Source organism: Volvox carteri (genome assembly GCF_000143455.1).
Source record: "Volvox carteri f. nagariensis unplaced genomic scaffold VOLCAscaffold_55, whole genome shotgun sequence".
Lineage (NCBI taxonomy): Eukaryota > Viridiplantae > Chlorophyta > Chlorophyceae > Chlamydomonadales > Volvocaceae > Volvox > Volvox carteri.
Genome location: NW_003307598.1, coordinates 366,020 through 388,620, shown reverse-complemented (window position 1 = coordinate 388,620; position 22,601 = coordinate 366,020). Strand labels below are relative to the sequence as shown.

At 54.3% G+C, this 22,601-nt stretch overlaps 2 protein-coding genes across 2 annotated transcripts; one reads left to right on the top strand and one right to left on the bottom strand.

Moving 5' to 3' along the window:
- Positions 1-4,235: 4,235 nt before the first annotated feature.
- Positions 4,236-11,673, top strand: VOLCADRAFT_96782 (uncharacterized protein; the record flags this gene model as incomplete). Its single annotated transcript, XM_002955843.1, has 10 exons — positions 4,236-4,390; positions 4,841-4,850; positions 5,606-5,648; positions 6,027-6,181; positions 6,753-6,875; positions 6,979-7,011; positions 7,276-7,407; positions 7,778-8,035; positions 8,613-9,123; positions 11,540-11,673. The coding sequence occupies 10 exons, from the start codon at positions 4,236-4,238 to the stop codon at positions 11,671-11,673; spliced, it is 1,554 nt and encodes a 517-aa protein (XP_002955889.1).
- A 933-nt stretch (positions 11,674-12,606) lies between these two features.
- Positions 12,607-17,781, bottom strand: VOLCADRAFT_96781 (uncharacterized protein; the record flags this gene model as incomplete). The annotated part of the gene is made up of 8 exons (XM_002955786.1): positions 12,607-12,729; positions 13,060-13,129; positions 13,819-14,204; positions 14,603-15,292; positions 16,662-16,724; positions 17,041-17,111; positions 17,194-17,305; positions 17,737-17,781. The coding sequence occupies 8 exons, from the start codon at positions 17,779-17,781 to the stop codon at positions 12,607-12,609; spliced, it is 1,560 nt and encodes a 519-aa protein (XP_002955832.1).
- Between the last annotated feature and the right edge of the window lie 4,820 nt (positions 17,782-22,601).

The window sequence follows — 22,601 nt, the reverse complement described above, 5'->3', positions numbered from 1 at the left end:
TGTTGATGTTGTTGATGATGTTGTAGGCAAGTAAGAGCGCGAGAGGAATGTCCCTTGTTCAGGCGTTACGGAGGGAGCGAGGCTCTATGCGGGCGCAACATGTGTGCGCATGGTGACCTAATAAAACACGTAGACGAGTTGTTTTGTTTTATCGATCCAGCAATTTACATCGATACAGCAGGCAGGCGTGTATTGTAGGAGAACTGCGCCAACTGTTCAACACCCGGTAACGCCGAGCTGCTTGTCCTCGACACAACATCGCACCGCCCCCGTCCCAGGGCGCTTATGGGGGGGCCTCGCTTGTTGGATATGTTGTTTTAACACAGTCGGACTGTAGCCTACAAACAACTTGTTTGTGAGTTCATCACTAGATTTTCTCGTTCTCGTTTGGCGGGCGGGTGGGTGGGAAGGGTGAGAGAGGCAACCAGGAGGTACGGCAACAAGCTCACCGTGCCTGCCGCTGTTGGGCTCGTCCACCACACTCACCAGAAATTAATCGGAAATCTATTTACGTCAAGGAAACTTGCGAAAATGCGAACTGTGCGAATACGGCGTTTCGTACAAGTAGGTGAGTAGTGGGGGATAGAACGATATGGGTGATTAAAAGACAGTGGCAATTAGCGCCCGTTGACCACGTGGTTTCGGAGGAAAGTGGCAGGAGGTAGAGGACGGCATGTTGGGCGGATAGATGTTGGCGGGGTAGCATTCTGGTGTGGGACGGAGGGGCGATCCTCCTCCGGGGAGGAGAATGGGAGGACGCAGCATATAGCGTCTGTCGCTGCCCTTGGAAAGGCGTTATTTGAACTCCAACCACCAACCACCATCGCGGTGCATAAAGCAATGCATGCTCGCACACTTGAGCACTAAATGCGCGGTGGCTCGTCCAGGTGGTGTTGTTCGGGTGCTGTGCTGCCGCGGGGTGGCGATGAAGAAGGAAGGAATGATGCCGCTGTTGGGATCGTGTGGTTCATCGTGATATGTATGCGTTTCCAGAGCGCATGCCACTTCATCTCGCCGTACAACTTTTTTTGGTGCCGTACAGCACCCGTTATCATATTTTTGAGAAATCAGGTGGACTGCCTGGGGGAGATAAAAACATGGGGGCCCACGTTTCGGTCGTTGGTTCGATCCATTATTTTGTTTTCAGGGCCTGTAAGGCTGCCGTACACGGTAGCCACAGCGGCATGTACGACACGTACGGTGCGCGCTCGGGTACAAATGGAGTTGTGAGAATATGGCATTGTCCGGTGCGGGCGGGGTTGAAGTTGGGTGTTATCTATATTAATGTATGACTTAGATTACACTGTGGGCCGCGAGAGCCGGGGGCCGAAGCCGAAACACAGCGCAACGGTCGGGAGCACACAGCACAAGTCGGTTAGTGTTGTGTGCTCCCGACCCCGACTCAGACTGCCAACACTCTACGCAGCCACTCCGCAGCCCCTCCATCCGGGGATGGCGCTGCAGTGAAAACACCACGAAGGGCTCTCAGGTCCCGCTAGAGCGAGTCCACAAGTCTCAGCTAGGGCAAAGCCAAAGGCTCTCTGAAACAACCCCCCAAAACACCACCAACGAAAACGGGATTCTAAGGGAAAAAACAAACAAACAAAAAGTCGGTTAGGGCAGTCCCGGCAGGGGAGGGCTCCTGATATACCTAACAGGCCAACAAAAAACCTCCAAGAGAGAAAGGCTAAGAGAGCTCGACACCACAAGACGTCTTGCAACCACCTTAAAACAACTCACCTCCACCACCTGTCCCTTCCTGGGCTGGTCCAGGGGAGAAGTAGCCATGTAAAGAAAAGGGACCACGCACAAGCCCGATGTATGTATGTATGTATGTATGTATGTATGTATGTATGTATGTATGTATGTGCAAGAAAGGTTTCCATAGCGCGTTGAAACTTGGTCTTTTGTAAAGTGTTTCCTTTGCTGACCTATGCAGGCAGGCAGGTGACCCAGGTGGATGTGGGCACCAACACAAAGGAATTCCGAGGGGCCCTTAAGACAATGAAAGACAGAGCGGCGAAAAGCGCGATGTCCTTCTCCCACCCCTGTTCTCAAGAAGCTCCGGGCGCGCCTCTGGTGCTCGAAGTGCTCCTTTGTCCTCGGATATTAATCCAACGTTATCAAACTGAGCACGCGGCCATCAGGAGCCACATCCCAATAATGGAGAATGAGAACCAACCCGGAACCGGACACGTAGTGCGAGACGATCAGCTGCCGGTTGGCTGCCCGATATAGATGGATGTTGTGAAAACGCATAAGGAAAACTGTTGTACTATCGCTTTTTTAACGGAAAATTATAACCGAACTACCTAGACTGTTTTGCCGTAGCAGTCCGCCTGCTATTTTAAACCCACCTCAATCTAGAGGTATGGAAAAGGTTCGCCAACTTGAGCTGATCATTCGATATCATCGCATCCTTCATTGTCTTCTGATCCACCTGAAACCCAACAGGAAGCCTGTATGTGCCACATATGCTGGGAAGTCCAAAGGCAAATGCTTTTCGTCTTCCTCGGGCAGAACTTGCAGATTTTGTACTAGCGCGCGATCCCCCCATAAACTTTGTTTGCTTCTAGCCGGCCATCAAAACAATCGAAAACGCATTATAGCAACCGATGCATATCGACAGGCATGCGGCAAACAGCTTGCCCCAGCTGCTTTCTCAAGCGGCAACCCCATCCAGCGCATCTTGTAGCTAGCCACCTTATATCAACGCTTGGTTGCTTCCCATCCGAAGGAAATTCATGCGGCACTGCAGGCAGCCTCTCAGATATGTATGAGGTCAAATACAGCCTCTCATACGCATATGCAGGCACTGTCAGCGCAAGCTAGCGGGTGCCTATGTGCCTATGTCCCACCAGGAGGGTATTGTCCGTTGTAATTCCTCTTGTCTCGAAATCGCAACGGTAACCTGTCATGTTTGATGCAGTTTGATACGTTCGTCAAATCGACTGGCGGTCGTGGCTGAGTTAGGTAACACAGGAATGGAAAACGAGCTTGGAACTCATTTTATGTAAATTTTAAGAGGGAAATGAATCTAGCGATGACCTGTGAAGAGGCAGTGTGCCGCGCAGCCGCCGCCTATGGAGCGAGGAGTTGCAACCGTCCGGAAAGGAAGAGCGCATGAAAGACCGAACAACGGCTTTTCCATGACCAGTTACAACGCAGGGCGAGGATGCGTGCACAAAAATTCCATGCGTGCGAAATGCATATCGCAAAATGCATTTTAAAGGTCGCCACCTCTTGGTCCGGCGGCAGAGTGGTGCAATGCAACAAAATCTAGGGGGAAAAAAGATGCAAACGGGATAGCAGACGTGGTGGAGCTCAGGAGACATACGCGTAATAAGGGGCAAGGCAAGGCGGGCCCAAGATCATGGCTGTTGCAAGACGGACGGAGGAACAAGTATCAATTATGAAAAGCTAGGTTATCGATTGCTTAATTGCGCCATTGCGGCAGTTATGATTGACCGACGACGAAGGGTGAACTTTGGTGGCTTAGGGTTGCAGCAGGAGGAATATCAAGCGGCATGGCTGGTGTATCCAGAACGCTTACATATTATTATTATTATTCCGCTCAGCTGTGAGATAGTTCATAGGAAATGTATTTGCGATTATCCTTTCTTGACCGCCCTTCTTTGATTCGGCGGACGACTGCGCTAACGAAGGTTCGCCAAGGATACCCAAGCCATACTGTCAACGTCCATTTGGCGTCATTAATCTAAGTATTTATAAGAGGACTTTAAGAGGACTCCGCTGTAAGTTAGCTCTATTGCCATGGCTCCAAACTGTCATATCATCTTGGGGGTTGGAGCTTGTGTCGTACATGTTACATATGGTACATGTTGTACTGACCGTTGGTGAGCAACATGTGTTCATTCCCCCGCGCAACGGTTCCTTCAGGGGGCGCACATAGGATCACATTGGAGCTTGGACGAGTCTTGTCGTACAGACCATTCGTAATGTCTTTACTAATATTGATTTCACCCAATCCAGGCAGAGGGATAATCTGTAGGCTATAATTTCTTAGCTCTTTAAAAGACAATTTTCAAAAAGAATAAATCCAGATTGCAGCGCAACCTGCTTGTAACTGCTATTCAGGGCCGCCCTGCTGCTAGTCGTCGATCACCAACCGAAACGATCTGCTTACAGATACATACAATACATAGACCTCACCTTGCCGCGCCAGAAAAAATATTTATGATGTTTGATATTGATTTGCACAGTAAATCGCCCCGATGAGGGCTCGGATTGCCTTCTTGCTGGCTGTCGCGCTGCAATTGCAATCCCATCTTCTATGGCGCACTGGCGCGCGGAAAGAATCGCCTCCGCCACTGGAGGAGCTCTGGCCTCCAGAAGACGTCTTCCCACCGCCTCCACCTAAACGGCAAAGGTAAACATGTCGCGCCTCATATCAGATCGCGAACTGCGCAATCCCGCTGCCACATCTCGCACACTGTTGTTCTAGTTAGTTGTTGTTGTTGTTGTTACAGCGGCGGGCTACCCAAATTCTATGCCTGGGAGCTAAGAAGAAGCCGAGCCAATGGGGACATCGCCTGACGCTGCATGAAACATGAACACAGACCAGACCAGAAAACGCTGCCCTGTGCTGCCCTTTTCCCTGACGAGCAGATAAGTGACTTGCCGAATCTCCTTCATCCCGTTTGGTGACATGCTTTTGAGAAATAATCAAATACACTGTATGAGTAGTTTTAAGTGGGGAACGGCGTCCCTATGGCCATCTACGGGCCGTATTAACTCGCCACTCATATCACAGAGTCTTTTTGCAAAGATCTACGTAGTTGACTAGTTCCACACACGGGCGACTACGTCTCCCCCCCAGAGGGGCAAAAGTGAGATACACATTGCCGCCTTGGTCAAAGAGCTATCACCGGTAGAGAAACCATCACAACCGATGATGCAGCAGATCCACCGCAAACATTGTAGGGTAGGGGGGCCTTAGGGGTGACTCAGCAGCTCCACTACGACGACGACGACCCAACGTACGGCAGTACGGAAACAAACTCGATAAGTACCTTCTCCATTTACCACCCACAGCTCCCTGTCCCCAAGCCAACCGCACCAGTACCGTCCTCCGAAACAAGGCACTTCGCTCTTAACTGCGGTGTTAGCGGGAGGTCTTCCCTTGGTTTGCTTCTTCACCCACGCTGCTTCGCTTCCACGTCGGTTTCCCTTAGCTTAGCTTTGCTAAGCCACACACCGCAACCTCGCACACGAAAACCAATGCGATATTTGACCCCCTGCTGTTGACCACCCGCCAATAAGTATATCCCTTATGTAGTCGCTTGCACATCCTTGGTCGTACGGCAGACGTACGGCAGACGTACGGCCGAAGGGAGGGCTGATTCTGTGGCAACAGCTGTAACGCCAGCAGCTGTATCCCCAAAGCAATATCCCACAACAACTTCCTGCCAGCCGACCAGTTCCGTAAGTTCTTCTTGCGCCTCAATTTTTTGCGTGTCAAAACTGTTTCATGCAGTGGAAGGAAGCAGCCGCCTCCGGGGCCAGCACCGCTGAGTCCTCCACCTCCCAAGGAGCCGCCGCCGCCGCCGCCGCCGCCGCCGCCGCCACCATCCCCTCCCCCAAGGTAAAACGACGTACAATTACATTACTGCGAGAGTCCGGGAACCGTACGTATACTGCAAAGTGCTCCACCATCCATCCCCAACCTTAATTGCGCCTGCCCCGCTCTACTTGATGAGAGCTCCATCAGATGAAATTCGGATGAGGCCCTTGACAAGGATTGCCGTACTTTACTAGCATAGTAGCTGTCGTACCGAACGGCATTTCCGCCAGATTAACCCGTAACGACGTGTGTGAGTACTACTACGCGTATGGACTGATGTGAACGGCACGAAAACCCCTAAGAACCTAACATCATCATTTGCGTTGACAATGTCCACCAATCACGGCGCAGAAGGAGGTTACTGCCTAAACCGCCGCCACCGAGGCCGCCGTGGCCCCAACCACCGCCGCCTCCGCGCCCTCCACCGCCGCCTCCACCACAGCACCCACCGCGGCCGATGCGACGGCGGCCTCCGCCTCCGCCTCCGCCTCCACCCCAACCTCCTCCGCGCCTTCGGCCGGCACCACCCGTGCTTCTGGACGAGCAACCGCCTCCGTACGAATTCCTAGACCCCCCTCCGCCAAGTCCCCCTCCCAGGTATCTCCGCCACCCGCTGCTGAACGAATGTGAAAGCCCTCTGCTTCAAGCCCCGTTTACACTCTTATCTGCGCCCTGCTTGCCTGCAGACATGCATCTTGGGAAGCTCATTGTTCTTATGCATTGACGAGCGATGTCGTACCGAGCTAGCGTACGTCGCAACGCGCCTGCCGCCCTAATTCATTAACGTAAACTTCATCCCACTGCTCGAAACTAGTTGAATTGCATCACACACAATTCTAAAGGGTGATGGAGTTGCAGTGCTGCCATTGTCCTCCTTTCTGTCTTGATGTGCGCCCAGCCCAACCGAGCCGGAATGACAGTTGGGTGCCACCCGCGCCGACCTACTCGCCAACCAACCAACCAACCAACCAACTTTCCAGCACGTAACAACATACTTCCGTGCACACATACACACATACACACATACATACACACATATCGTGCGCCCACCTCGCCAGTTCCTGGACCCCCCGCTCAGATCATGAACCACATACACACATATCCACATATCCACGAATCTGCCCTTGCCAGGAGGCGGCTGCCGCCGCCGCCACGCCCGGCCCCACAGCGACCTCCGAACAGCCCCCCACGACCTCCTCCTCCTCAACGTCCGGCACCGTCCCCGCCGTCGCCAGCTCCGCGGTTTCCGTCTCCAGGTCCACCCCCCCCATCTCCCCCAGAGGACCTCCTGGTGAGGCGAGTAGCGGGCGGGTAGTCCACCACCACACCGGGCAGCCCTATAACCTTTTCTTGTCCACCACCCTAATGTCCCAAAGCACTGCGGTGCTTTGCAGGTCTTCTCCCGCAAATTCGCCCACGTCACGCGGGTATGAGCTGCGTCGTTGCATGCACCTTCCGTGCATGGGTATGAAGGGACCCGAGCAAAGTGATCCGAAGTTGTCAAACCCGACCTGCAGTAGCTGCGGAGTAGGGAGGTAGCTGCGGCTGCGGCTGCACCTCTTTTTGTAACTGTGGGAAACATGACACCCCAACTTGTCTTCATTTGGAGTCGGTGCCTATCGTTTCGTTGAGGGTATCCCACCCCGGTGCTGCCGCCGCATTACCGCTGCTGGTGCTGGTGCTGCTTGCAGACGGCTGACGGTCCTTTCCCTTGCGCCTGGGTGACCGTGGATGGCGCTGACTTCCGCGCGCGGCGCTTCGTTTTCCCCCCCACGTGGGACCCGGTAGTGGTCGACATTCCTGGTTTCGTATACACCGTGGAGGTGTGAGGCTTGGTGTACACACATACATACATACATACACGCATACACCCACGTCCACGCGAAGGCCTACACGCACACTCCTTGTTAGCCATAGTGGTGCTTCCTAAGGTTGTGTTTTCCTTTTTTTTCCGTTAGGGCTTCAGGGTTTGCACGACAATGTGTGTGTGTCATGACACAACTTGCGACACTGACGGCGCACCACTACACAGCCCATGCACACCTGCTTTGATGCTCCCGCTCCGGCAGCAACGATGGCGACCCTCCCCTACCAACTAAACCACTCCACGCTGTTCGATCATGGTTTTGTTTCCAAGTGTATAACATGTTTATACTGGCGACTACTACTTACTGCCGCATATGTTGGCCTCAGGCCGCAGGAATGGAACGAACGCTGCCGGTCGCCGTCTGCACGTCTCCGGAGCCATGTGCGAGTTTGCAAGCTGTGGAGTCCTCCGCAGGCCTGAGCACCCTAGAGCTCCTCCTACCACCCACACAAAACACACCGACGAGCCCCTCCAGCGCCAGCAGCAGTAATAAGAACCGCTTGCAGCTTCAAAGCGCGATCTACCCCCATGGCATTTTTGTGCTGGCCCCCTCGGACGGCAGTTACAACAGTTATTCGGTTGAGGTGAGCGTACGGCATCGAGCTTATTACAAATGTTTGCAGTTCGGACAGCATGGAACTCACCTTGATTTCCTCAGGGAGCGAGGGAGGGGGGAGGCCTTTTTGTTTCCCAGCATCGAGTCCTGTGTAGCTAGAAGGATGGAGTGCAGCTAGGAATATACCTGAACTGCAAACAGAGTAAGAGTGCCTTCGTATGGGGGTACGGGCCACTGAGGTATGGCCGGAACGCTGTGATGGCCGGGACGCGCACCCGCGCCTTGAGTGGCCTACTGCTATTACTACGGAAGACACAACACTACACAGCAGGCCAACCGTCGTCGTACATTGTACAACATCCAACCGATACAACCGCTGCCAAAAGCCGACCGCAGGAAACCTGATCGATTTCCGCTGCGTTTATGCTTTTTATGCTTTTTTATGCTTTAGGGTTTTAGGGTTTATGCTGTTTATGCTTTTGCGAAAACCCTCTAAGTTATCCAGTTTGGGGTCTCTCCTGGTCACGTGTCTTCCTGTTGTACGAACACCTTGGCGGGCCTTCCAGTGACCGGACTTCCGGACTTCGTCCCCCCAACACCCCCAGGTCTGCACTAGGGTTCCCAAGGCGGTGGCCGCTGCCTGCCCCCTCTCCTTTGGCGTCATGTCTATATTACGCCCCGCGGACGCCATGCCGACGGAAGCCGACCCGTACGGACCGTACGGTGCCGTACTTCCACAGACGACGTGGTCCAATCCCCTGGCGCAGCTCGCCGCCGCCAGAGCTGCCGCCGAAGAGTCAATCCCCGCTGTTATCACTTCAGGCTGTGCACCACCGCCAGGCCTGGATGAAAAAAACAAGGCGGTGGTGTTTTCTTGGGGCTGGGATTTTTCCAGCTTGCCACCTTCCCTGGCCGCGACCGGCTTCGTGGCGGTGTACGGGGATTATCCTGTACGACAGATGTGGAGTGGTAGCTACAGACTGCAGTACGGTGGCCCGGCCGGCGTCAGGTTCGGGGTCATATTGCAGTTGGGGGTCGAGGACGATGGCTCTGATGTCGGTACACGAACACGTACGGAGGCGGCAGCGGTTCGGGAGTTCGTTGGTACGGCGGATGGTGAGATGATGGTAATTCCTAACGGCGCAAGCGTCGTTGACGTCACCTTTCTAATGTGGGTACCGCCGCTGGAGTCTGTAGGCAATGTACCGGCGCTGAGCGCCGCCATCTATATGAAGAGCATGCCTGCGCCGCCATCGCCGCCACCGCCGCCATCCCCACCGCCGCCGCCACCATCATCGCCGCCGCCGCAGGGGCCACCACCGTCGTCTCCGCCGCCCCTCCATCGCAGCCCACCGCGTCCCCCAGCATCGATCTCGCTGTCTCCTGCACCTCTATCGCCGCCCACTCCGTTTCGCAACACCACAATTCCCCAGCACGGTTCCCAAACGGGATCTGACACTTCGGTTAAGGACCTGCAAAAAGGCCGTACTATGTTGCTGGCCGCGCTTACTGTGACCGTGTTAATAGTACTGTGGTGAACAGTGCCGTACATGCCGTACGTGTATATTAGTGTGTGGGGGCGAAGTTTGGTGAATTAAGAGGTACACGCCGTATACATCCTCAATGTTTTTGTGGGGGCGGGGTCAGAGCAGTAACGGTCCGACGTGGATGGGGGGTAAGCAGCAGTTAGGGAGTTCAGCAGCAGCCGCAACGCGTTTGTTGCACAAGAAAAATTTCACAGCACCCGTCGGGGTGGCGCCTTCAAAAAGCTTCAGATGTCGAACACGTCGGAAATGTGTCGCATATAATATAGCCCTTTGCAGTGTTGGGGGGTCCTAATCGCGCACGTGGTGAATATAGAGCAACAGGAGCTGTCTTGGCTATAGCTTTGTGTACGGCATTTGGATCAGATGTCGAGGTCTCTCCACAACAACATTTTTTTTGTACAATGCTAGTGTTTTATTGCTTCTATTGTCGGTTGACAGTTGTCGATTGTCCGGTGTTTTGTTGTGTGAGGATGTTCTACATACATAATGGCGACAGACATGCCTTTGTGACGTCGTGACAGCCGAACAGATTGGCCCGTGAACCTGCACAAATCAGCAGGAACGGTATGTGTGCTGAAAGCGGACTTTTGCTGGGCAGGTCATTAGGGCTGTCTTTTCCCAGTTACTCGTATTTGGGAAGTTAGGACCATAGGGCCCTCAGCGAACTGGTAGATTGTCAGTTGTATAGTGGCATGATATTATAAGGCCAGCAAGTACTGTACATTTAGAGTATCCAAGGATTTGTTCTTGGTCGTACATGAACGAAAGCATGCAAAGAGTCGGTCAGGAGGATTTTCCTTCTAACATTTATAATACACACACAAACACACATCTTCCCCCAGCCCCCAGGTACGGCAGTCATCATCATCCACGTTTCTTTTTTTCCTAACCCCCGGGGAGATTCCACCAATTTTATTGCGTATTGAGGCTACATGTGGGCACGATTTGACCTCAAGGTTCACAGAACCGGAGCACGAACACAACCAAATCTTTTGTTTTCGCCGTCATAGCTATACACTTCTTGCATCTGCGGATTTGAGGCGACTTTTCTGCTGCGCTGACTTCTTGGCTGCCTGTACGACACATGTCCACTGCGAGCTGGTGCAAAGTTTTCCTCTCGAATGTGCACGCAGTACTCACGCAGCCTCATTCCCACGAGCTGCGGGTCGGCAATGCGGCTCATTTCCATACCCCGTTTCATGAACTACGTGACGCAACCAAAGGTGTTGAGAAACAAAGGGGGCACAAATACAATGTGGATGCGTACCCCAGACCAGTACGCACCATCAAAGCTTTCCCGAGAGACATCACGTTGTGCAGATCATCAGTTATATCCTAGAGAGCTCACGCAGCCTCCAGGAAGAGGTGGTGATGATGACCCTCACACACTTTAGCGGTGGTGTTAAGAGTATGTTCCATCTTACCGACACACAACGCAGCGTCAAAGGGGAGCCATCCACATCCACATCCACATACATACATACACACAGACACAGGGAGCGAGAATGCACCGACCAACAGCGCGACGTCATGGGCCGGGACGGTCGTCAATACGCACTTCGCAGCATAAGATACCCCGCCCCCGTGCATCAAAGCCATATATGCCTCAACATGCCAATTACTTAGCACGTCTTGAGCGCGCAGCCACCTCTTAAAACTCCGCCAGGTGGGAATCGAAGCCAAAAAAGAGCGAGAACACGGAGGCAGACAAGCTCATAATGGAAACGACTTTTTTGCGCCATTAAAGCACCCTCCCCACCGACCAAAACGTCCCGTCGGCTATCCGGATCTGCTATTATGCTTCCGTGACAATGGCATCATCGGGTGTGTGCTTGTGCAGCTGCTCTTCCACCAGATTCCGGGCCGCCTGCCTGCTGCACTTCAGACCACATGAGAGGCCACACGAACCAGCGAGGTGAACAAGCGACCCGGCAATATCGATGGTCAACGCTGTTTCCCCACTCACCCTATTCGGACTTCTGCAGTCCCGACAGATGAAGGCCGCCTCCCCGATAGCCCCCACCCTGACCTCGCATGTTGCATGTGGCATAAGTCCGCGCACGGTGTGGCATTCTGCTTCCGCCGAGACAGTGAGAAAAGATGGCTATCCAAGGTATGAGAAGCCCGCTGACAATAGACTATTAGACTATAGACAGTAAAGGAAAAATGCCGGTTGGCGTCAGGGAGAATTACGAACACCTTTTCAAGTCGCTGAACCCGTACCGTTCCGTTCCCCAGCGCTGGCGCCCACGTCGCCCTCGGGCCATTCGAGAGCCTTCCTCTCTCCCTTTCATACGCAAAGAGACCCCAGCTTAGCTTATCGCCGTCCTTACAAGCGTCCTATGCCTGCCGTACAGCCCGTACTGCGATTATATACACACGCATATGTGGATCGGTCCAAAGACACACGGACGCACATGCGACGAGTTCATGACGTACTTTAATAAGAAATTGATGCGTGGGTGTGTGATGATTTGTAATCGTTGCTAAGTACCATTGCATACGCTGCGCCTTCGAGTATGGCGGAAACGTGGTGGGCCTTCAGCCTTGCCGTCGATGCCGATGCCACCACAGACGGCGCATCGGAGCGGCGAGGAGTACTGTTACTGGTCCTGCCAGCCCGCAGCTCACGTGCAGTCAGGCAGCCCAACAGCTCACGAAAAGCCGTTTGCCTACCATTGGTCCGTGACACGATGTAGAAGAACAGAAGTGGGCGCAGGGGCCGAAAAAGGGCAAAGACTAGCTGGGCACACGCTGCGAGACACTTCATATTCACATATCCCCCCCTGGATGCAGCTCCTGGCGGTGCACCCCCTCGCACGAGGCTGCGAGGCCGTACGACTGATATGCATTCAACACAGGGTAAGGTCATGCATGGACAAAGTCGCGCATGTCGCGAATGTTAGCTGTCCTGGTAGGGAGAGGAAAGTGGGGAGAAAGAGGACGCCGGTCAAAACCGACCGTCAAACATGCGCACACGGTTATGAGTCGCGGTCGAAACCTGCGCCGCGTGTGTTCACCATCGCCCGAGCTCTTGCTTCTTGCACGCCGATTATTCTTCAACCTTGCGGTCGGTCTCATTGTCGCGCCTGGGAACCTTCCTGGTTTGATCCCCTAGGACTCCGCTCGCCTCCACACCGCCGGCATCTGCTGCGTGCTGCAATGTAACCTCAGCCTGCGAGCATGGAAAGTAAACGGCGATTATAAAGGTATCAAAATTAGGGACTAGAATTAGAAGAAAAGAATTAGAGAACGAGAAAGGCACCAATCCGTCAAAAAATATCGCCTCAACGGAGCAGCAGGGCACTTAGGTTTGACACATCAGAGGGAACTGCGGCCGTTCGGGCGCAAGCCACGGAGCTGCACAAGACGTAACCACAATCAACCCGCGCACCTTGCGCTTGGCGGCGTTCGGCTGTTGTTGTTGTTGTTGCTGCTGCTGCTGCTGCTGCTGCTGTTGCAGCTGCTGTGTTGGTGGTGGTGGCGGGGGGTCCGCGGGGGCCACCAGCACGGTGGACGGTGTGATGGCATTCTTCTTGAGGTTTGCCCACGTTTCCAAGGCATGCATGGTGCTCCTGCAAAAGGGTCCGACCAGGCAACAGCAGCTCATAGACCTTCGAAGGATCTTAGAAGCTCCTCTAACTTAAAAAGCAGCAGACATAACACATGATGAGATACCGAGACCACCGAGACCACCAAGTGCCGCATATCAATCGTTTTGCGTTTTGCCAAGCACGCAAAAGAATTTACACTCTTCTTGACTTTCCAGCATAGCTTTGCTCGCTCTTCACGCCGGGGCGTTGCGCTTGACACACCCGGAGCACACATCCGCTCTCCGCTCATATGCTGCTGAGCCGGTTGAAGCCATCTTCGACCTCCCCCATCCCCTCATATAACAGCAGCGCAGGATCATCGTCCTGTTTATAGAGCGCAAACCCGTCCTGGGTCTACTGCCTGAACACCAGATCCACAACACCCAACAGCAATGCTACCAGCCGTGGAAACACACAAAGCAGAGAGCGAAAAAGAAGCGAAAATTTGTTATATTGGCCATGCCACCACGACACGGCCGTAGCACAGCTCCGCAAGGCAAAAGAAGCGAAAATAGGTTTTAAAAGACAGCGGAAGGAGCTTTCAAAAGTGCGTTACACGGCATCAATGATCCCTGGCGACCTAACCCGGGGGGGTTTTGGCCCACAGACTTTTAGCTTACAGCTCTCCCTCCCCCCCCTCCTTATAGAGTCAGCACTGGGCCCCGACTCACCCCACTAGGGGCTGCGAATGACCGCTGACGTCCCCAAAGCCGCCGCCGCCTTCACGGTCCGCTGCGATCGTCAGGGTCGAGGCGTCTGACGCCGACGTGGTGCCGCGGCCTGACGGCGCCGCTTCCGCCGCCGCCGCCGCCGGTCCCACGGCGGCCGTGGCGACATGTGCGTCCTGTACGGCTGACATGTCACTGGGCACACTGGACTTATCCGCCGACGGCAACGCCGTTGAAGTGTCTGCGGCCACGGCTGCTCCGCCAGCGGCGGCGGCGGCGGCCTGCAGCCTGGCGGAGCCGGCCCCGACTGGAGAGAGCTGCGTAGTGGCCACTACGAGCTCTTCCGCGCGTTTGGCCAGACGGCTCATGATGGTCGTTGAGGAGAAGGGCTGGAGGAGCGACAGAAGGGCACATGCGATACGCTCAGTTTGGCTGAAAGACAGACAGACAGACAGACGTACAGGAAAGCGGGACGGAAAGGAACTGGATGCATGAACGCGCGTTCTTCTGCATCTGGAACTGAGGTGGGAGCTGCACTGCGCCGCTGTCGCACGACGCTGTGCATCGGCGGCATATTGAACACATCAACAACAGGGTTGCCTGCGGCCAGCTGCTTTTGCTTCGCTCGGATGTGCCACCCACAACCGCCCACTCTGCCATCCAACCCAACCAAGCCACAAAAGCGTTACTCTTTACGCAACCAAAAGCAGCGCATACCCTCCGTGCCGGCATTTCCTTCCCCTCCGAGCCCTCCCCAGCAATCCCTAGGGAAACCCGTAAGGCCCACCTGCTGGAGTACGTTGGCCAGGTACGGCGCCCGCAGCAGTACACCCGTACGCTTGTCGTGTTTTTTGAGAATCTTAACAACGGCTGCATAATTAAGCAGGCTCCAGTGCAGCAGCAACACCATTTCGCCGTGAAATTGCACCAACCGAGATTTGACCTCTTGCAGCGCCGAGAAATGCGGCGAGGAAGAGGACGACGTCCCCGTATTGTGATGAGTGTGGTGATGATGGCGATGCGGACTGCGGTGCTGATGTTGGTGTTGGTGAGGGTGACTAGGTTGACACCCAGGCTGCTGCCGCTCTTGGTCTGACGGTGACGCGACCAGCCCTGCAAGCCTTATTACAGGCTCGCCGGCATCCCGCGGGATGACGTCCACCACATCCCGCAGCGCAGTACCACCTGCAGTACCATCCGAATGTGGTGCCGTCTCTCGCGGCTGCCGCGCCGGCTCCGCCTCCCCGAGCTGCCGCTGCGTCGATGTCGCAGCTGGAGATGGCCCGGCCGCGACCCCGGACGCCGTCCCCCCCTGGAGAGCCGTATCGTACGGGCTCCGTAGACATGTTGTCGCCGATATTATGGTTGTTGTCGTCTCGTTCTCATGCTCGAAGAGGACCGTGGCCGCGTTGGTGAGGGCCGCGGGGAGATACAGCCCCGCCGCCGCTGCGGCAGCGGCCAGCTCGTCACATAGTGCCTGCAAATCAAGGTGGGTAGGTAGGTTCCATCGCACGTAAAAGAACGCCATCCGCCGGCATAGCACCCAGCTTCGTAAAATTGTTGTTTATTTTCCGCCATCGTGGGGAGGAGTATGGACCAGCGCACTGTGTTCATTGGAGCGCAATTCTAGAAACATCAAACGACAGACACACGCCACGAGCCCAAAGGTAAAGATCATTCCCCATTTTACACCTGGACGCGGAGGCAGAGGTTGCACTTGGAAAGGTTGAGCATCTATCCGTCTCCCGTCCTAACGTACAGGAGCCCGGTGGCTTGAACGACAAAAACGGCGTATGGCTTTTGTGGCGTACAGTACTTGTGGCGCAATGCAGTGTTGTGCGGTGGTGGTGTGGTGGTCTGGTGCGCTACAGCACACACAGCCGTGATTGCGTGCAGGCCTGATGGCAAACAGAAACACTAGGTAATAGAACTAAATAAACGACCGGCAATAGAAGTCTTAAGCAGTGACCGGTTCATTGCCATCCGTTGTGACGATAAGAGCTCTGATGTCGCAAGTGCAAGGTGGCGTTACCGTTCAAAAGGCCTCTCCCTCCTAATGCTTCCCACGCATGTATGTATGTATGTATAAGGTGCTGTGCGAACCCTGTACCTAATCTGTCATACCTGTATACGAATAACCGCTTCTTCTTCCTTTTCAATAAAGAAGCGATTGAAGCGAGCCAAGTCCTGCATCATGTCGCACAAACGTGTTGTTGGAAAAGGCACTCACGCATATCTCTGGATGCGTTTCTTCCCCAAACAGCCGCCACCACCACCACCACCAGCATCAGGACCACCGCCAGCTTCCCAAGCAAACCCCATCGAAACACTGCCGGGTCGCGAAAAGGCCTTTCTTCTATGGAAAAAGCAGCCCCGGTGGCCGCCCTAACGGCGGCCTAACGCCCCAGGCAGTTGCGCACTGCGGCCGCAGCCGGGGCTTTGCAAGGCACAGCAAGGTAGTTACGCGAAACCCGCACTCCCCTGTTCTCCGTCCATTGCTGCTAATGCCCTCATAGTCCCGTGCTGGCCCTCTTACTGGTCTCTCCTGGCAAATCTAGGCCCTAGACTACTAGTATTTCCATCTCTCCCCCCCTCACCACACACACACACACACACACACACACACACACACACATGAATTCGAATACGCCCGGGTTCAGCTCAACCCACGGAAGGCTCGTGTGAGATGGCGAGAGCGTCGGAGAGGGCTGTGCGTGATAAGGAAATGTGTGAAACTACGGGCGCCCCGGCTTGAGCTGTTCGGAGCAGGTAAGGAAGTAGTGACTGTTACGAAAGCGACCCACATACCACCCCCATACCCACATACCACCCCCATACCCACATACCTCATTCAGGGTCGCGATGAACGCCTGTTCCTCGGGGGACAGCACCGTCGCCGTGATGGCCGCCTGGGCACCATTCCGTAAGGGACAGTGAGGGCGGGCGGCCGGGGGAGAGGGGAAAGCACGGAGGTGGGCATGAAAGAAGAGGGGGCAACGGCGGGGGCGTCTTTTCCTACATAGGCAAGGATGGCGGGCCCGAGAAAACATACACACACACACGGCGGATGCGGCGGTCTGCAGTCGCAGGCGGTGCTTTGAGCACATGTAATCCGGTTTCCGTGCCGGACTTGCAAGTAGGGTACTGTTAGGGTTATGAGGGTTGAAACGACGGGGCATTGTTGTGGAAGGGGGGGATCCACTGGTACCACGGCTGCAACCTTACCCCGGTGCTGCCGCTTCCGGTGGCGCTGCCTTCTGGAGAGACGCTCGCCTGCTTCTCACCAGCAGCTGTATCTGCGTATTGACCGATAAAGGAGTGCGTCAGGGATAGGGATGAGGAGCCGACACGGGCGCTGTACGCAAGGCGTGCATATACCTTTATTGATGGGTATCATCTTGATCTGTTTCTTGAGCTCTTTATACCGCAGGAAGAGGTCATGCATCTCTGCCGGCATGTTTTCCGAACTGACCTTCAAAACTTTGCCAAACTGCGCGGAACACACAGGCGACAAACCGGTCATGTCCACGCAGGGATTGGAAACGACTAAAATTAGAGCTTTCGTTAATGCGTGGTTGGCTTGTTGTGAGGGCAAACATTAACGTAGCAGTCCTCGCCACTGCCAAAAATGATGGCTTACACAAAAAAGATATAGGCAAAACCCTCCTACCTTCATTTTTGGTGTATTGATTGCAGAATCTGAGCCGTGCTCTAGGCGACGACTACGGGACTTAACTCACAGCTTTGTCTCAACTGAGCAAATCTGCAACACAGCCGACGGGAAAATTCGGTTACAGGTTAACACCTATTGGAAGGCTACGCCCTGGGCCTTTGCAAAACTCTTTACAAGTACAACGTAACCGAGACTGCCGCCCTCCTGTCCCAGCTCAAGGCCCGAGGTGGACACGCAGTTCCGCTCACCATTCCAAAGCTATGCCATACGGCCAAGATCAGCTGAATGCTCATTCCGCATGGATTGTGCCAAGCCGTTATGCCCAGCTCCAGTTAGCTCAGGAAGCACACAATATAAGACTTTTCAAATATAACATATAATATTTTGGCCTTGTAAACGGTTGGCGCGTTGGGATGTTTGATTTCTCCGTTTCTCTATGTGGACCCTCTGACACGTGAAAAACAAATTAGCCGGAAGATCTGCCTAATTGACGGGATAGGGGCCATCAATAAGTGGAGGTAATCTATTCGGTATACTTTTCGGTATTCTCTTCGCCGCGTCGAGATACTGTCAATGTGCCGCCGTTGGTGGTGTCGTACAGCACTTTGTCCCGGAATCTTTTCCTTGCGTGGTTGGGATTCCTCGCTCGCAAGATGTGCGATTCCATCAAAATATTCACATCGACACCTGCAAGAGATTATATTGTATGTTACATCAGTCAGCAAACAGCGATGGCTACATGGGAACAGCGTGACCGAAATTTGGAATAAGGCTACAAGGCGATAAGGTTCCAGTGGGGGACCCTTTGCAGGAAAGGAACTTCCTGAAAAAGGTAACTTATAACGTGTGCATTCAACATACTGTGGGAGCAATTCGCCGTATTATACCGACACGACACTTGAACTTCTAGGATTCGACGCCGAAGCCCCAAAGTCAAAGAGGCCACGAGGCAGTCCCAATGAAAAAATTCCATCTTTCAGCGAAAAAAGATTGCCGAATAAACCCTATAAAGAGCAAGAAAGGTTTCAAAGATGCTCGACACCCTAAGGGGGTGTTTCCACTTGGATTAAAAGTCGCGGATTAAGGTATTTTTAAGCCGCGCCAATCCACCGCTAATCCGTCGGAGTGTTTCATACGCCTGGATTAAGAAACGGATTGAAGTACGACACTTGCTCATTCCGTGCATAAAATGCAAAAACGAGTATTGCCAGACATTTAAAAGACTATCGAGTATCAACATGAAGGCCTTGTAGCACCTTTGAACGACACCCACGGTGTGGTGCATAATGCCGAACAAGAAGCACAAAGCTTCCACAAAACTAGGAACACCTACAGCCTTTATAAAGGATAACCTTCCAACCTATCACTCAGGCTTTTTATGAGGCGTCGTGAAAAGTGTTAATCCGAGACTGTCAATTTGATACCTGGTGGCCACCAGGTAGCAAATTTTTCGCACCAAGTTTGAGCTTTTAGTATAAGCAGAAAGCTCGCATTTCATAGCATATTAATCTATAATTAATCCGCGAAGCGCGTGAATACGGACGGAAATCTCTAACTAATCGCGCCAACCTTAATCCGCCTAATCCGTCCTAATCCGCGCGACGTTTCCATATGCGACGGATTAAGCCTTAATCCGCGACTTTTAATCCAAGTGGAAACACCCCCTAAATGAGCGAATCACATGCCAAATTACTGTTATAGATTTGGGCTGAGTTCATGCCTTTTTCCCGGCTTGCGATGAAGCTTTCAGATCGCCTAGTACGGAACTGGTCGCACGGCTCTGCGAAGGACTGGCCCATGCTGTCTGTGCTCTGTCTGTGCTCTGTAACTAAAAGCGCAGCCTTTGGAACAAAACTGCACGACTTCGCTTCCTCATCATTCGTGAGGACTCACACTATACATTCATGTACCAAATCTTGCTTTTATACTGCAATTCCTGCGTCAGCTAAAGGTCTGCGTCGGCCGGAGATTGGCCGCGCACACAATATTCTCAGCTGGGTGCTTGCGAAACAAGCCGGGTACCGACATGCTTGCAGCGGAAAAAAGGTGAGGGTCCCTCTGAATCCGTACAGCCCGGGTGTTTTGCTGCGCAAACGACGATTACTGCTGGGCGGTTCACTCCCCAAAATCCTGAACCCCTCTTTCACCTTCCCCTCCCTTCCCATCACACAAGAGCACCCTCACGAAAAGGGGGGAAAAGGGCAGGGAAATGTTGAAAAGAAGTGATTGCCACGCGCTTTCCCTGAAAACGTGCATTTTCGAGCTGTGGCCCCGCCCGAAACAACACCGATGATGCTCGCAGCGACAAATGTCAATTCGCGACAGGGCTCCTGCCGCCGTGCAAGAGCACAACCCCCCCCCCCACGGTCAATCGCGTCAAACAAAGCCGGTAAAGATGAGTTCCCCTGAGGAACATCCTCTCCGCCAGCCGCCTGGAAGTGGCAACACGCAGACTGCGGTTCCAAGGTTGGCCTGTACAGCAGTTGTAGTACGACCTAGCTCATCACACTACCACGGTCAACGGGTCATGTAAACTCAGGTCCAAGGGAACTTAACCATAACCCACCATTGCTACCCATGAACCATTGCTTAACTACTGCGATCTAACCCCACAGCAGGCAACCCCCACAGCTGCAAAGCTCGAACCATGCTTACGGCTTCCTGCATGCAAGATGTGAATCCAACACTTTGCAACATACACTCACGGCACTCGCACGGCACACCCACCCCAGGAGGTACTTCACTCTGCTTTCGCCCTGTTTGTCTGAGGGGTCTCTTTAACTCTAGGGTTTTTCAGTCATGTCTGGCCTGAGCTACTTCCACCAGTGCATTCTGATCAACTGATCTCAGTAACAGAACTTAAAAAAACACGCGCATAGCCATTCACAGCGCAGGCTTGTAATAAAAGATAAGGCATACAGTGAGGTGCCATGGTTTCACTTGCTACAACCTTTGCTACCGCCGCTTGGGATTGACAAAAACGCACATTACTTACACACATAGTGCATGGGCAGCACTACCAGTACTTGGTTCGGATACTCCGTACTAGCATTCACCCACTCCTTGAGAACTGACATGCCTGCACGCCTGCCACATCACAGCAGCAGCAGCAGCAGCAGCAGCAATACTTCCCACCAACACCGACCCACGCCTGCAGGATTAATTTCGTTATTGCGATTGAGGAGACGCCAAAGCAAAACCCTACACCCCTCGGGTTTCCCCCCCACACACAACCAAACACACACATACATACATACACGGAAGCGATCCCCAAGGTGATGGCACGTGACCAGTATGCGATGCAAATGTGGTTGTAATCCTGCATGTTAAGGTCACGCGCAAGTCCGTACATTCCTTGGGGCCAATCTCATTTGAGGTTTCGGAGCGCCTCCAAAGGTCAATCCAATTTAGGAAGTGAGGAGCTGCAGCACATTTCACGAGCACTTCACACTCTCGGACACTGACTGTGCTCCAAACAGCAAAGGAAACTCTCTATGCCGGGCCAGTCGGCAACACACACACACACTCTTACATACATACATAGATACACTCTCTGTCCATGCTAGCTCCGATGACAGCGGGTGCTGGTCGCAGGTGACCCACCATGTCGTTCCAGATGTATCGCCAGACATGTGCCTTCATGTGTAACTGGGAGACCGGAACGTGGGCGTCGGCAATAGCAGCACACGCTGCAGCTAGCTGCTACTGCCGAACGTGTGGAGATGGCCGCGGCCGCCATCGCACGTCACCCTTCTGCGGGCGACTCATCCAGGTCCTGCACATGCAGGGAAATGGGTTACACAGCAGCAGCCCGCAACCGGCGGTGGCGTTGGTTACGACGACCCGGCAGTAAGGCTGGGTGTGCAGGCTGCAGCATAGTCCACGCTTCGATGTAGTCCCCCATATAGCCCCCATGGTATTGGTGTGAGGAGACCTGGTATCATTGGCAGAATATCGTTGTTGTTGTGGCGGTGGTGGTGGTCGTGGTAGTGGAGAAGGTGGAGGCGGCATGGCCCCTGAGGCCACGAGGACACATTTGTTATTTGCCAAACCTGCGGCTCGGAAATCCTAAGGGCAATCAAATTCTTGCACATGAATGGGGCCCAGAAATTACCTGGAGCCTCCCACTCCCACCGCCAGTGGTTCGTCTTAACCCCCCCACACACACCCGAACCCACCAGTCCATTTCGGCTCGCAAACACATGCACGCACGCACGCAGCCCGCACCGTACCTGCGTTGTGCTCAGCAACAGGCTTCGGAGCGTCTGCACCTGACTAGGTGTGAGGCGCGACAGGAGCTCCTCCAGAGGTGAAGTCAGCTCGCTGCCGCCTGAATCTACTCCAGCATTGCGCCCGGTGTGAGGGCTGTCACCAGTGTCAGCGGCCGTGTCACCCGTGACAGCGGCGGCGGTGGCGGCGGCTGCCGCCGCGGCGGCAGCCCCATAGCCAGGCGGCACCTCCTCCTGCCGCTGCCGCTGCTGTTCCTCCAATGAAGGCGGCGGCTGTTCCGCCATCGTCGCAGCAGCCGCCACCGTGGCAGGCTGTATCGTGGCATCTGTATCGACACGTCTTGTAAAACCCTCGACGGAGGCGCCTGCGTGGGGTTGTTGCGGCAATAGGGAGCAAGAGGGAGATGATTAGGGATGAAATGCTCTACGTATGACCACGCAAGCGGAACAATAAGTCCCGTTCATGCCTGACGTGGAGGCGTGCAGAGCACAACAAATTGCACAGCAGACCACAACGAATCGCACAACTCGACTCGCAGCCACTCTTATTTAACACAATACAGACTGTCACAAACCATTGCTTCACCATTGCCATCTCCATCACGATACAAGGCATCACAGGATGTCGCACAGTCGTATAGAGTCACACTGTCCGCCGCGCCGCGCGTGGTGCGTGCATGCTGTGGCCCCACAGCCGGCAAGGTTCGCGACCCTTGTCTTCCGCCCACCCCACCCCACCCCACCCCACCCCACCCCACCCCACCCCACCCCACCCCACCCCACCCCACCCCACCCCACCCCACCCCACCCCACCCCACCCCACCCCACCCCACCCCACCCCACCCCACCCCACCCCACCCCACCCCACCCCACCCCACCCCCCC